Consider the following 13,912-nt stretch of genomic DNA (forward strand, 5'->3'; position numbering starts at 1 on the left):
CCTGAATAAGCTTTACCCTCATTAAAGAAACCCGACACTGATTGAACTGCCTGTCACCCCCCCGACCAAGTCCTGACAAAAACCTCTTTGTTGTTGTCTCCAATGCTGTCTGTCTGCGATCTGCTCCTCTATTAATGTAAGAGATGCAGAGGACAAGCAGCAGCACTGTGTACTCAAAGGTCGAGCTACAGCTCAGGAGTGTGAGGTCAGATGGATGTCTGCAGCACTGCATGATAGGCAAATTATGTACTTGGTTCCCAGGCTGAAAAATGTCGATCTGGGTCGACACAGCGTTTTCAGAGTATTTGGCTATTACAATCATATCCTTGCCCAGGGCTTGACCAAAGCTCGCAAGTTTTAGGAATCACCATTCAAAACAGGCAGCAGAAACAGCCAAAAGCTTGACTGCGTGCCCCCCAGGGTCAGAGTGGTATGTTTTACGAATGAGAGTCAAAGCCCTCCCAGGTATCTTATTTTGACAGTGAATTCTCCCTGTCTGGGATAAATAGTGCAATCCTGTGCACTACTGCCACCTCAATACAGTTTGCTGGCGCTGCACCTGGCTGCCCAGGGAGCATGCAGGGATGCTTCATGAGAGAGATACTGTAGTGTGGGAGACAGTGGAGCTGAACCTTTGTGGGAGCTGGGACAGTATCTATTGTTAGGATGGGGACTGGCTGCTAATGTAAGCTAGGGATGTAGTACAGAGCAGGATTTTCCCAAGGTTTGGACCATTATCATTACAAAATGTGTTGTCAGTACCCTAAAATTTCCTACACTGCAATGATAATAGTAGCGTACCATCTTGTAAAAACAAAATATAGCTGGCAGGGGTGGAAGTAACGAGTGACATTTACTCTCATGACAGTAACTGTTTTTTTTTTCTTGTGTCTGTGTGTAATTGTACTTTTTGAGTATTTTTAAAAATCATAATTTTACTCCTACTTAAGTATTTTTATCTTAAATGTAGCAAAGTACAGCACTTAAACTCTTACATACTAAAAACAAAAATCACATGATAAAATCCTGATAAACTGTGTGAGAATGGAACAGATTAAAGGAGCCAAATAAGCAGCTGCAGCAGAGAGGAAGCCACAGGAAGGCAGAGCTCAAAAAAGCTCCATGTCCAGAGAGGAGACGGTCTCAGCCGCTGTCAGCTCACAGTCTAGGTATGTCGTCAGGGGGTGTGAGGGGTGCGATTGCACCTTGAAAATGCCTTGCAGTTTGTGAACCGTACAAAAACTGCACAACAATGGAATAAAATTAAGTATTGTGTCATTGTGGGGCTGTGGTTAGGATTAGCAATACCCTGACATAGTTAAGGTGGTGAAGCGTGCACCACCTTTCTGCTGTTTTTGACAATTACTGTTGGGACCGCAGAGTGCTCTCTGAGCTCAGTGTTTGAAATCTTTGAGGAGTGAAGCGAGACAGAGAGGCTGAGTGGACTGTTTATATTTTTCAGTTTACATTTTTGCATTGAGAAGATGAATCTAGGGCCGATAGTGGAGGACTTTGTAATGCACAAGACTCACAGTTTGTCTTTCAAACAGGTGAGTGCAAGAACAAATCACTGATTGTTGTAACTCACTGTCTACAGGAAAATGGCAACAACCACTACACTGCCTACCAATGTATTAGCTTTGCACTATAATGTGTGAAAAACTGTGCAGCCCCAGCAAACAGGTAACCTTCAGGGAACGTTCGCTAAAGGTTCCTTGACGGTTATTAAAGGATTAAAGGTTTCACAAAAATAACCTTCTGTGGTTTGACAAAAGCATATAATTATGTTGCACTATGTCATATGCACTTTATTTTTATAACATTACACCCTCAGTATTATATCATAAGCATGTATTGTATAATGCAATCCAATATATATTGTTATTTATATCATAAATCATAATTATAACAATTATTTATATACATTATTATTTATATAATTGTAATCTTTTCCACCCATTTTTTGTGTTGCTTTGACATGTAAATTTCAGTTTTTCCTTTTTAATAAATTTGTCTAAGTCTACAACATAACAAAATGGGAAAAAAGTAAAGGGCTCTGAATACTCTCAGAATTCACTGTATATAGCATAATAGTAACATATATCAGTTTCCACTTCTTTCATTCATTCACTAGGCTGCCACACCTGAATTCGTTGCCACGTGCTTGATATTTCACTGTGTTATTATTTGTCAGCAGTAATTCTGTAATTCAAACAGCATTGTTACAGCAGCATCGTACTAACATGTAGTGCATGTCTCTTAAAATTAATCTGTTGCAATCTAATGACAGTTGTTCAATATGAAAGGGGAATTGTTGAAATGCAAGTGGGGGGCCTCCTGTTACCAAAACTTCTACTGATTATTCTGTGGACACATGGGACAGTTGAGGAAGACAGAAGACTTCTCTACACCTAACCACTTTACATTGCTCCATTTTCTTTTCTTTCCTTAGAAACCAAAACCAACGTGCTACACTACGTTGCGCTGCATAATTTTACATCAGTTTATAAATGTTTGTCAGTGATGATATGTGCACCTAACTACGGAGCCCCTGAATGGTCATATTGGGAGGTTTTTTTTTTTTTTTTTAACTAACTTTGTGGTCGCTCCCAATACCTTTTGTGTTACCTAACATTAAGTTTCCCTCCGATCCATAGAGACTGAGCTGTATTATGATATCCTAAGTTTTTTTGTTACCCTATTTGCACCAGTTGGCCACTATAGACCAAGCAGATACTTAATTTGAGGATGAACTTTATAAATTGTTATATGCCCTCATATGCTTGAATGGTGAATGGAAGAAAGCCCCTACAAAGGAGTACAAAGAAGCCGCTCAGAGGGTTGCACACAGAAAAGTCAGTCCTAAACACCTCTGCTAAAGAGTTTATTGCCTGAGTGGCTAAAGGACATCATTAACACCCTTGATTCTCAGCCAGTTCCCCAGCGTTCTAGCCACCAGCCAGCACTCCAGCCAGCTAGCCCTCGGCTTGCTAGCCTCCAGTCTGCACCCCAGTTAGCTAGCCTCCTATCTGCTCCTGTGCCCTGCCTCCTGGCAGCCCCTATAAGGAAGCGTTGGTCCTGGAGGTGTTCATTCCCCAAGATGCATAGCTTCAGATCTGCTCAGCGACCCCAAGCCTCAGCTGCCCAGCGCCCAGCGGCACCCAGCCAGCCCCCCAGCCGGACCATGAGTGGGCTGTCCATACCGATATTCTGTCTATTCCTGCATTGGAGGACCCAGCAAACATCTCGTTTGTACCTGAGTCCGCTCCTTAGCCGGCTGCCCCGGCTGATATCAAGCCTGTTCCTGACAATTTTCCAGCATCAGGGGTCCCAGCTGTCATCCTGTTTGTTCCTAAGTCGGCCAACATCTCGCCAGTTCCCGAGTCTGTTCCCGAATCAGCTGACATCAAGTCAGCTCCTGATCTCCAGTCGGTGGCCTGGCTAACCTCAGATCCTGATCTCCAGTCATCGGCCTGGCTTACACCTGCTCCTGATCGCCAGTTGTCCCGCAACCTGTCCCAACCTGTAGCTGAATCTTCTGGTGCCAGCTTCCTCTCCTTACCTACAGCCTCTTCAATGACCTCCAGAGAGGTCCTGCTTCCAGGCCACACCCCCGAGTGGGAGTGGTACTGTCGGTCTGTCTAGCCTCTGGCCTTCTCAACTATCCTGCACTCCAGCGCCTGGGCCGTCTGCCTGAGGTCTTTTGCTCCACCCCTGCCCTGGTCCCGGGCTGTCTGCTCCTAGGTCTTCTAGTCTAACCGTACCCAGCCCTCAGGCTGCTTGCCTGAGATCCCCAGCTCCATTCCTCTGCTCCCTGTCCACTTGCCCCTGGATCCCTCCTTTGTTGTGAATAAAACAGTGAACTGCAATAGCTCTGCCTCAGTGCCTGCATTTGGGTCCCATCCTCTGTATTTTTGTTACCCTGTTTGCACCAGTTGTGACACAAATCTATTTTGTTAATTCAATCTTTACTACCCCAGTTTATCAAATTAGATTGGATCCTTGTCTTTTAGACAAGTCTGATATACTAGTTTTTTTAGCCTTGTGTTAGAATATGGTAAAAATAATAATAATCTCGCTTTCTAAAAGTTATTGTAAGCTTTCTAGATTGGATGATATGATGTTGAATGGCTATTCATTTCTGTCTTTGTCTTTATTCCACAGCTCTTCCAAAGTTTTTTCCTCCGCAGGTTTTGTTGTTGAGGGTCTGGCCAAATCGAGTATGACGACAGGCTGATGGGTTCTGTGATTTCCTGTTAGTACCAAATACATTAGTTTCTTGTATAGAAACTGCAGAATTAATGTACTTTGGAGTTTACTTGGTGTAAGCATGTTGTATACCATCGGGGACAAATATCAATACCCAGATATATTCACAAAAGGCTTGTGGGTCTGCTAGAATTTAATAGCTATGGGTAAACAGGGAGGTTGTGTTTTCTGTTGCATCCAACCACTAACTGTAGCTTCAACAAAGTGGCAGTAGTAAAAAAAAAAAAGTTTTCTAAAAAAAAAAGGAAGGCTCATTCTTCGTTTATACTGGATGAACAAATGCCTAAAAGTCAATCATTTCTTTTTCTGTCTTTTGTTGCAAATGGTGCTGATTGTTCATGAAACTTTATTTGTGTTATTATTTATTAAAAACTGCTGTTACTTGTGAGTTCACCACAGGGTGGCTGTAGGTAACTGTGATGTCACTTTTTTCATGTGTGGATTTCCCCCAGGTACTCCGGTTTCCTCCCCAAAGACATGCAGGTTAAGATAATTGTAGGGCTGTAGTATCCCAGTCGACTAGTTGTTTGGTTGGTTGATATGCTCTTATGCTCTTGTCAGAGCAAATTCTGATTGCTTGGATAGTTGCCGATGTTGCTTTCATAAGGAGAAAAGCGCTACATCAATAGCCTTCCAGGATCAATCCATTATTTACAGCAGTGGTGGGAGGGACAGACTAACTATGAAAATGTTTTGACAGGTAGTCTAATGGAGACTGCTAGGTCTAACTTATTTAACGTTTACGAACATTTACTTAGACTCCAAACTAATTGACACCATGTCAAAGAAGTTGTCGGTGTGGCTGCATTTTCTTAAAACAGAGTGTAAACTTTGCAAACAGCAGTTTGCATATCACAGCTCAACAACCAACATTGCATATCATCTAAACATGGTAGGCTAACTTGACTGTGTTAGGATGCTGTGTCAACTTTCATGTTTAATACTTGAGGCTTTGGGCGTATATTCCCCAATGGTTCTTGTGCTGGGATCACCAGTTGATATAGTTCTATTTTCAGAAATCATATGAATATCTGATTCTGTGGTAGTCATTTCAGTATAAAATAATTTGGTCACAATGATTTAATATGCTGCAAATACTGGCTTTTTATGTTTATTTATAATTCATTCAGGATAATAAGGCTGCCAGGTAGAGTTCAGTGCACTGTGGCTGATTTAATTTATCTAGATAGCGATAACGTCCAGACCACCCCCCCCCCAACCAATCCATTGGTTGAAGAGTAGGTAGGATTTCCGTCGACCAAGATTTTCTTTGATTGACAACAGCCCTAGTTAGTTGATGAATCTAAATTGTCCGTAGGTGTGAATGTCAGCTTGACCAGTTGTTTGTCTCCATGTGTCAGCCCTGATATAGATTGCCGACCTGTCCAGGCTGTACCCCCCCCTGCGACACTTAGAGGATAAAAGGTATAGCTAATGAATGGATGGATATTTTCAGAGGTGAAACAACGATGTTGTTGATTACGCCCAGTTGCAACTGTGCGTGTGCACAACTGACCCATGCCTTCTTCCCCCTGCATAGGTATAAGTGCAGTGTGTTTTTCTGTGGACCTCTGGCGTTTTGGTCATCACATCTCTTAAAAGGAAATCAAACCAACTTTACTGTTATTTCATGTTTTCTGGAAACAAATTATTTCAAAGTATTAACTGACACATTAATGTCACTTATTGATCTATTATGAGAAAACAAACATCTTAGGTTGATGAATTTACCACTTTTTTCTATCACTTGAAAAACCTGAAGAGTTTATAAATGGCTCACATTTTATGTTCTACTTTTGTCATCACATTTAACTGTTGATTTCAATGTATGAAACTAAGAATTGATGGAAAATTCTGCACTTTCTGTGCACCAACTCTAGGTTTACTTTACCGGTACTGTCAGAAAAGTAAGAAAAAAATACTTCCCCGTTCTGGAGCTTTCAACCAAATCACAGTCTTCATCAACAGACAAAGTAAGAAGTTAGCTTAGCTGTCAAGGAACTGTAGATGTTCAAACTTTACTTATCCATGTTGGCCAAAAAGGTAAAAAAAAACAAAAAAAACAAGTGAACCATGAGTGGAAATTTTTCCACTGCTTTTAGGTCAAGAATGAAATGTCAAGCTCAACTAGTTTTCAATTTTTTTAATAATATTTTTTTTTATCAATTTAAATGCAATGATATTTATGTCTTGAAATTTAATCTCATCAGAGGCTGTTTCAAAGCCATTTCCAGTGGTGAAGAACCAAATCTAAAACTAGGTGCAAGATAAAAATTCTGGATGCACCGGGATACATCTTCAGTGATGTATCTGGGGTCTGCAGGTGTTTTATGTATTTCAACATTACGCATACAATACATGGTGGAGCCCAATTTCCGTAGCTTTGGTTGAAGACACAGGCTGGGGTGCTAGCTTGTCCTGTCCTGGGTGCTGTCTTTCTGTGCTGTCAACTGTCTCTCCAGTAGACACCAAACCTCTTATTTGTCACCCAGTCTGTCACCAGGTATCACTGGCATGGCTAGATTTTAATGATACATTCTTTGGATGTGCCGGGATGCATCCTCAGTCATGTACCTGAAACCAGTCAAATTTAGATACTGAAAGATACTGAATGTAAAAGTTATCAGAATCAGCCTTAAAATACCCACCATATGGCACTTTGCTTAAATGTAATTGAAGAAGTATTCCTCAGGCAATGTCTTTCAATGCCATAGCCTCATTTTCTAGCAAAGGTTTTCTGTGAAAAATTTACATTTTCAAGCCCAAGATGACATAAGCCTGGTGACATCATATGGGTTAGTCTATCAGACCTGACAAAGGTCCTACAGAGACAAAGATGACATACAACTGTTTTCACGGGCTGAGTAGTACTATGATGAATAAAGGCCACTCTACACTGTAATTTTGGACTGTTAATGATGAAAGCTGACAAATGTGAGACAAATGTAAAATCCATGCTTGTCAAGCTCCAAAAGCCTGAGTTGAAAGTCTGACAGTGTCAGAAATTTAGGACCAGATTCTCACAATGAAGAATACAGTTTCAAGCTACCGTAATGCTCAAAAAAAAAAAAAAAAAACCCTCTATTTTTTGTTGCCCTCTTCTGTGACCAGGACTGACTATAGCCAAAGCTTGTGTATAGTTTTGCTACATTCTCAAAACATGAGAGCAGTGTAGATGGATGACATGAGTTGATGACATGTCTCTGCTTGCACTGCTTTTTTTTTTTTTTCTCTCTATTTACTGTGGGTCATGTTAGTCACCAGGCATCTATTGTACAATCTGACTTGCGTCAACAGTAAAATTTTGCAAAGAAAATTCATCATGTCATATTCATCATATTTTAAATGCAATGAAGTTGCAAGATTGTTGTTATCACACAGTGTAAAGCCATCATAAAGTAACCTTATTTAAAATTGGTGGAGTGCCCCTTTAAATCCCCGCTACACCCAGAAAAAAAAACTCCCTGGACATAACGTTGGTGTCCAGTGGCAGAAATGTAGGCAATGCAGCCAGTACAACTGCACTATGGCCTATAGTATGACAAGACAAAGCCGTGGGCCCATCATGGTATTGTGGATCAGTAATTTCGGTTAGTAGCAGTCTTTATAATAGAATTTACTAAACTGTTAATGTTAATTGTTAATTTTATAAATTATTAATAATTCATAATTTACACATAAAAATACTGATACTAAAATAATAATGATAAAACTGTAATGACTTACTTAAGTAAAACCCTATGATAGTTATGCTTGAACCTTGCTCCCAGCTATAGTCCTATACTCCTGCATCCCTACAGACAGTGGAAAGCCACAGAAAAAATGCCATTTGTGAAACGACTTCAAACTGACTGTTCAAACTGACTTCAAATTGTATTGTGGCCGTTTGACCTATAAAGTCCAGGTATCATATAAGGACAAAGCATCTGTATGTGTATGTTTGCATTATTATATATTTGCACGTCTCAGGGTGAATAGACCCCGAAAAAAATTCTTGCACTCGTGTCAAATAATACTAGCTGATGCCACTGTTGGTGTCCGCGTGCCAGCTATAGCCCTGGAGATACAGTAGAAAGCAGGTTCAACCACATGTACCGGTCTTTCTATAATGTCCACCATCACTCCACTGCGAAAATGATTAGGCCTGTCTGTAACTCTTTAACTGTTTTTGTTAACTGTTCAACATCAAGAGTAATCTTGGGGGAAATTTGAGGATTTGGAGACAATATTGAGCATTACATAAAAATCAGTTTTTGTACCTTCAAGAAAAATATTTGTCTATTTGCCATTTAAATATATATATATATACTAGTTAATGACTAAAAACCACAGCTTAAATAACTGATATATATATATATCAGTAATTTAAGCTGTGGTTTTTAGTCATTAACTAAACAAATAGATTTCCCCTGTTCATTTTTGGAAACAGATCCCTGTAATCTGGCCACATATCCAGGTAATGCATTACTCCCCAACCCCTGCACTAAACCCTCTGAGCAGCCGACCAGGTTGCTCACATACACACACACACACACACACACACACACACACACACACACACACACACACACACACACACACACACACACACACACACAAGCAGCCAGATTACAGTTACAGGGTAAACACAAGCAGTGCTAAACCCACATCATCATGCTAGCCACGGACTCCACATACACTGTGATAAGCTGCAGATAGATTTAGCCTGAATTTTAATTTAATAGATTGGAGTGGCAGGAGGCAGCAGCAGATGTGGTGTTTGGCAGGAAGTACTCAAACCAAGAGAGCTGTGGATAGAGGATATGAATAAAACACAGATTGTTAATGTGTGTGTGTGTATGTGTGTATGCCTGTGTGCTACTGAGAGTATGGTTGAAGATTAGCAGTCATTTGAATAGTAGTGTGTTATAGCATTATACACTGATTTGTTACTGTATGTGAAGAGTTCACCTGGGTGTAGAGTACAAACTGAAGCAAAGGCTTCGTCAGCACAGCATGTGTGTTCCATCTACAGTAAATATTTCTAGATGTTTTTGTGTCTGTCTGGATGTTTGAATATCTGAAGATGGAAAAGTCTCATCAGGGCAATGCAGTGATGGGTTAAATGTTAAATAATGTATTATTTTAACTCAAACAATACTGTGTAGAAATGGTTCAGACATCTCTGTTTTGTTTCATTATCCTGCTGGATGTTTGAGTCTGTATTTGCTGCAAAGAATCCACTTGCAAACAGAAGCCCTTCATTAAAGGGAATACACTGCCTCAAAGCGCAAAAATTCGTCTTTTCTACAGGAAATATACAATGTGAACAAACCAAAAGCCGTTCGGAAACTTTGGTGACTTTTCTCATCTGCTGCAGGAGTTGGTGAAACATAGGGCATTTCAGAAACTACAAATGAGAACAGTCTAAAGATTTCAGCCAGGGAGGAAAACTACTAACTGAAATACTAAATAAAATGTTTATGATTTATTCTTTTCTGTCAAAAAATCTGATTACATTCTTAAAAAGATACTTCAAAATTAGACATTTCATCAAAAAAAAGTCATTTTCTTAATCTGCCATTGCTGAAAGAAAATGTAAGACATACTGTCTTATATTCTTTAAAATTAACTTAAAATCTAAAGTCAGATGAAAATACCATACATATCCTGCTCACTGACTCTTCCACAAACTAACAAGTCAACACAATTCTAAAAAAGAAGTCCTTAAAATATATAACTGTCAGTCAGCACTATAGAGTGAACTTGCTTCAGATTTGTCATTAGCAAGTGAGAAAGATGTAAAAAGACAAATAGCAGAAATGCTAATACAAACACCGGACTTAAAAAAATAAAACTACGACAGTGCTGCTAATGAATGGGCTATCATTTTTAATTACAGACACAACATACAACATGTACATATATATCCTACTCACCCAAACAACAATAAAAATAACAAAACAAAAACGTAAAAATCTTGTGAAACATAAAGCAAATCCCCAAAAAGAAAGTGAGTGTTAAGATAAAAAGATTAAAAAATAAATAATAATTAGTAAATAAACTTGAGTGATTCCATCACTTATGTCTTAGTCGTTGTCATCACAATCATTTAGCTTCCCTTGCCAATTTTGTAATTGTAAAATAAAAGATTGCTTAAAATTAGGTAATGCCTAACAAACAAAGGAAAAGCCACAAAATTCCGTCTCACTTCCTTAAACAAAAACAAAAGGCCACATACTCAATGCTATAGAATAACCATCTCTTGGTAAAACAACAAGGCAGCAATGTGATGACAGAACAAAAACTAGTGCATCATATCCTTAACATTGCTATTACAAAAATGACATTTCTGATGTTCTATTTGTCTAGTTAATTGACACCCTATCTTACCGTGTGTCAAAATCTAGTTTTAGTGCCCCTAATATTTAACTTGATATACTTACATGGTGCATAGTTTAAAACAAATTTTGTTTTTAATTAATAGATGGCAAACTACAGAAAACCTTGGCCTGGGCAGGGATTCTGGTTGGCTTGTGGGACTGTTGCAAAATCGGTTGGATGGTCATGTGTCAGGGGTTCAGTTGGGGCCCATAGCTCGTTTTTGCCCTGGAGCCCTCTAGAGGGGTTAATCCGACCCTGCTGTTTTATAATTATTGTGCTGTACCTTTCATGCATCGATTTATGGGGATGGAGAGTTTGAAGAACTCAACCCCTCTTGCTGCGGATTATTTCCTCTACTTTCTCTTTTTTAACTCTTCCCCATTTATACATGTCCTTGTGTGATTATGGAATTGTCGTTTTTCTTTTAATTAATCAAAAAGTCTGGAAAAATGTGTTTTTAATAAGAGCACATATAACGGCATTTTGCCACGAAGTAAGAGAGGGAGGGAGTTAAAGTAGGCTGTGAGAAAAGAGAGGGAGAAAACCCATGTATGGGCAGAGAGAGAGAGAGAGAGAGAGAGAGACCTTGTGTTAACAGAGACAGAGGGAGTCTCGGGTCTCCAGGAGGTACAAGGCAGTCTCTGGAACAGTTTACGCAGAGTGTGGACTTCATATCCCAGGTTGCTATATGGAGCGGGATCAGGCTGGGGGCCTCTAACTCTCCTCTCTGCTTCATGTCCCCTTCTCGCCCTGTGAAGGCAGCGGAGGAGCTTCATCGGCTGCTCCCGAGCAGCGCGGACGGCCGAGAGTCTCAGGCTGTCGGGGTGTGTTTTGGGGAGACGGAGGGAAGATGCGGAGCAGACCGCTCGTGACCTGAACTTCCTTCCCTTCCCGGCTGCCTCAGTCAGAACCTTGCACATTCAGCATAATGCCCGTCTTTTCTACCAACGACAAACCAAGTGAGAGCAGTCCGAGGCTGCAGCCGGAGCGGGAGCGAGCAGCGGACGCAGCGGGCAAGATGCGGACTTTGTACCCGGTCTGCGCGTAGTTCTCTTAGGAGAGACGAACAGACCGTCTAGATGTGCAGCAGTAAGACTTTATGCTTTTCTGAAGGTAAGAAAGACTCAAAATGAATGGAGTAGCGTTTGAAATGGTTTACCTTTTTACCCTTAAATGCCATTTTAATTCCCATGTTTAAGTATTCTGGGATTTCTTTTACAGGACGAACTTACTCCTTTCAAAATAATTGGCAGAATAAACAGTAACATCCACAATAAACGGGAACGGTATACCGGTTGTAGTATTTACTCTATTGTTATAATTTTACAAGTAAGTTTTTATAGTCGTATTTTAATATATTAATAGTTCATTTCTATTAGATGAAAAAAAAAACATGAAGAGGTAGGTAACCTCATCCATTGCGCTTGAAACGGGCTTCTCCTTCTCAAGGCGCAAAACAAATGAACTACCGCCAGTTTATTCTCCAAACTGGAACAGAGCTGCTAGAAAACACAGGCTGTCTTCTTTAATGTAGGTTACGTTTGGCAGGGACACATGAATGTACGCCATTCAGCCACAACATTAAAACTAGTTAGCGGTTTTATTGTTGTGGCTGATCGGTGTATATGTCATAGGACTGATGCCCAAGACCCTGCTGATAAGAACTGCGTCGGGGTCTGGGCACCATCTAGTTATGGACTCAGTTTGATGCCTTGTTTAGCCCCCTAAGGAACATTACATAACTATTGAACTGCCTTAGCCACAAATCAGTGCAATCTGTCAATTGGCTACAGCTGCCTGGTGGCATTTTATTAATCATCACTACCACCCAGCTAACAACCACTAATAATACATTATCACCACTTCCTTTGTGGGGACTGTATTGAATTGTAAACCCAGTGCAGTGGTACAGGGAGTTTTATTGATATTTATCTTGAATTCAGTTAGGTTAAATAATGAGGCTTTTGTTTATCTGCCAACTAATACAAGTGTCCTGGACAGGGAAATCACTGCACACTATTTAAATCTTATGACCTTGTTCTCACAGTAGCACCTTTCCTCTTTTCGTGATGCCCACATTGATCTTAGTTTTTTCTCCGTGCAAGTTATTTGTCTCATCTTATCTCTGCTGACAGGCTGCGTTCATCACCATCCAGCACTCCTCATCTCCACCAGCACAGCTAAACTTAATGAATCAGGGGTAGAGAGGAATACAAAGTGTAATGTAGCAATAATTAAGAGTAAATATTTGGCTTTGTAGCTATTTGTCTGGTAATATATACATGGCAACCTCTCTTTAACCCCTTGATAATTCCCTTCGAGGATAATTCTTTCCTAGTGCTGTTGGGCAGGGCACTATCCTTCGAGGCTGGACTGGGTAACAGTTTCATGGTGCTCATCAGTGAGCCGGTCAGCTCCTTCAGTAGCTCACTTCACACCTCACTGCTCGCAGAATGCCTTTGGCTGCCTGTTTTAATCCTTTGAGTTTGGCAGTTTTTTTAAATGTTCTTTTTGTCAGTTTGTTCACGTTCGTGATTATCACCTAGAGAGGAAAAAAAAGTGTTTGAATCTGCTTAGTGTAAGTTATCATTTAGATTAGGTCTCATGTTAGTAATCTGCACATAAACTTTTAAAAGGGTTTTTTTCCTACCAATTTACCACAACTTTGCCCTCAGTATCTTTTTAGATATTATTCTCCTATAGCTGTATGTCTGAGGAATATGTTACAGACCTGTAAGTCATTTGTATGCACACTGCTCTGCTCTCCTAATTTACAATTCCTCGCTTTACATTTGAAGAATAGAGAGAAAAAAATCCTTTGGTCTTTATTGGAAAACTTTTTCAGGGAAAAAAAAGCTGATTTTCTCATTATTCTTATTTTGCAACAGGTTTCAGGATCCAAATATCAAGTCAGAGAGAAGCTTTAGCATTCTGAAACCACCGGTGTGACATGAAAGACAAAAGAAGCAAGGAAGAGGACATCCAATGATGACCCTCCAGTGTATTTTCCATGGCTCTGTCGGAGTTGAGTGCTGTGAAAAGAGTGGAGGGAGTGTGAAAATATGGTGAACTTTACTTGTGTGTCCCAACTGAATAATGGACGGTTGCTGGTGAAGGAATCATATCGTTTAATGCGACCATTGCTCTTGTGTTTGGAAGCTTAGGACAATTAATTACCAAGGGATTACTCAACCTCTTTAGCATCAGGCTGGACACAGTGGTGTTATTAAGCAAACAGCCAAAATGTAATGACGTTTCTGCAGGAATTTTCAAATCCCAG

At 40.1% G+C, this 13,912-nt stretch overlaps 1 protein-coding gene across 2 annotated transcripts in view; it reads left to right on the top strand.

Annotated features, from left to right (window-relative positions):
• Positions 1–11,393: 11,393 nt before the first annotated feature.
• The window catches only part of si:dkey-87k14.1 (leucine-rich repeat transmembrane protein FLRT2), a 5,422-nt gene continuing 2,903 nt past the window's right edge, over positions 11,394–13,912 (top strand). Inside the window, exons 1-2 of one of the 2 annotated variants that reach the window (XM_040136420.1) lie at positions 11,394–11,745; positions 13,521–13,912. The exon at positions 13,521–13,912 is cut by the window's right edge and continues 2,903 nt beyond it. Coding sequence is in view for 1 of the 2 variants with exons in the window: in XM_040136421.1 (XP_039992355.1) it covers positions 13,695–13,697 (3 nt within the window). In the remaining variant the exon portion in view is untranslated. The remainder of the gene's footprint in view (positions 11,746–13,520) is intronic. The other variant, XM_040136421.1, reaches the window with a different exon arrangement.

The sequence above is a fragment of the Xiphias gladius genome, chromosome 10 (assembly GCF_016859285.1).
Source record: "Xiphias gladius isolate SHS-SW01 ecotype Sanya breed wild chromosome 10, ASM1685928v1, whole genome shotgun sequence".
NCBI classification, from domain to species: domain Eukaryota; kingdom Metazoa; phylum Chordata; class Actinopteri; order Istiophoriformes; family Xiphiidae; genus Xiphias; species Xiphias gladius.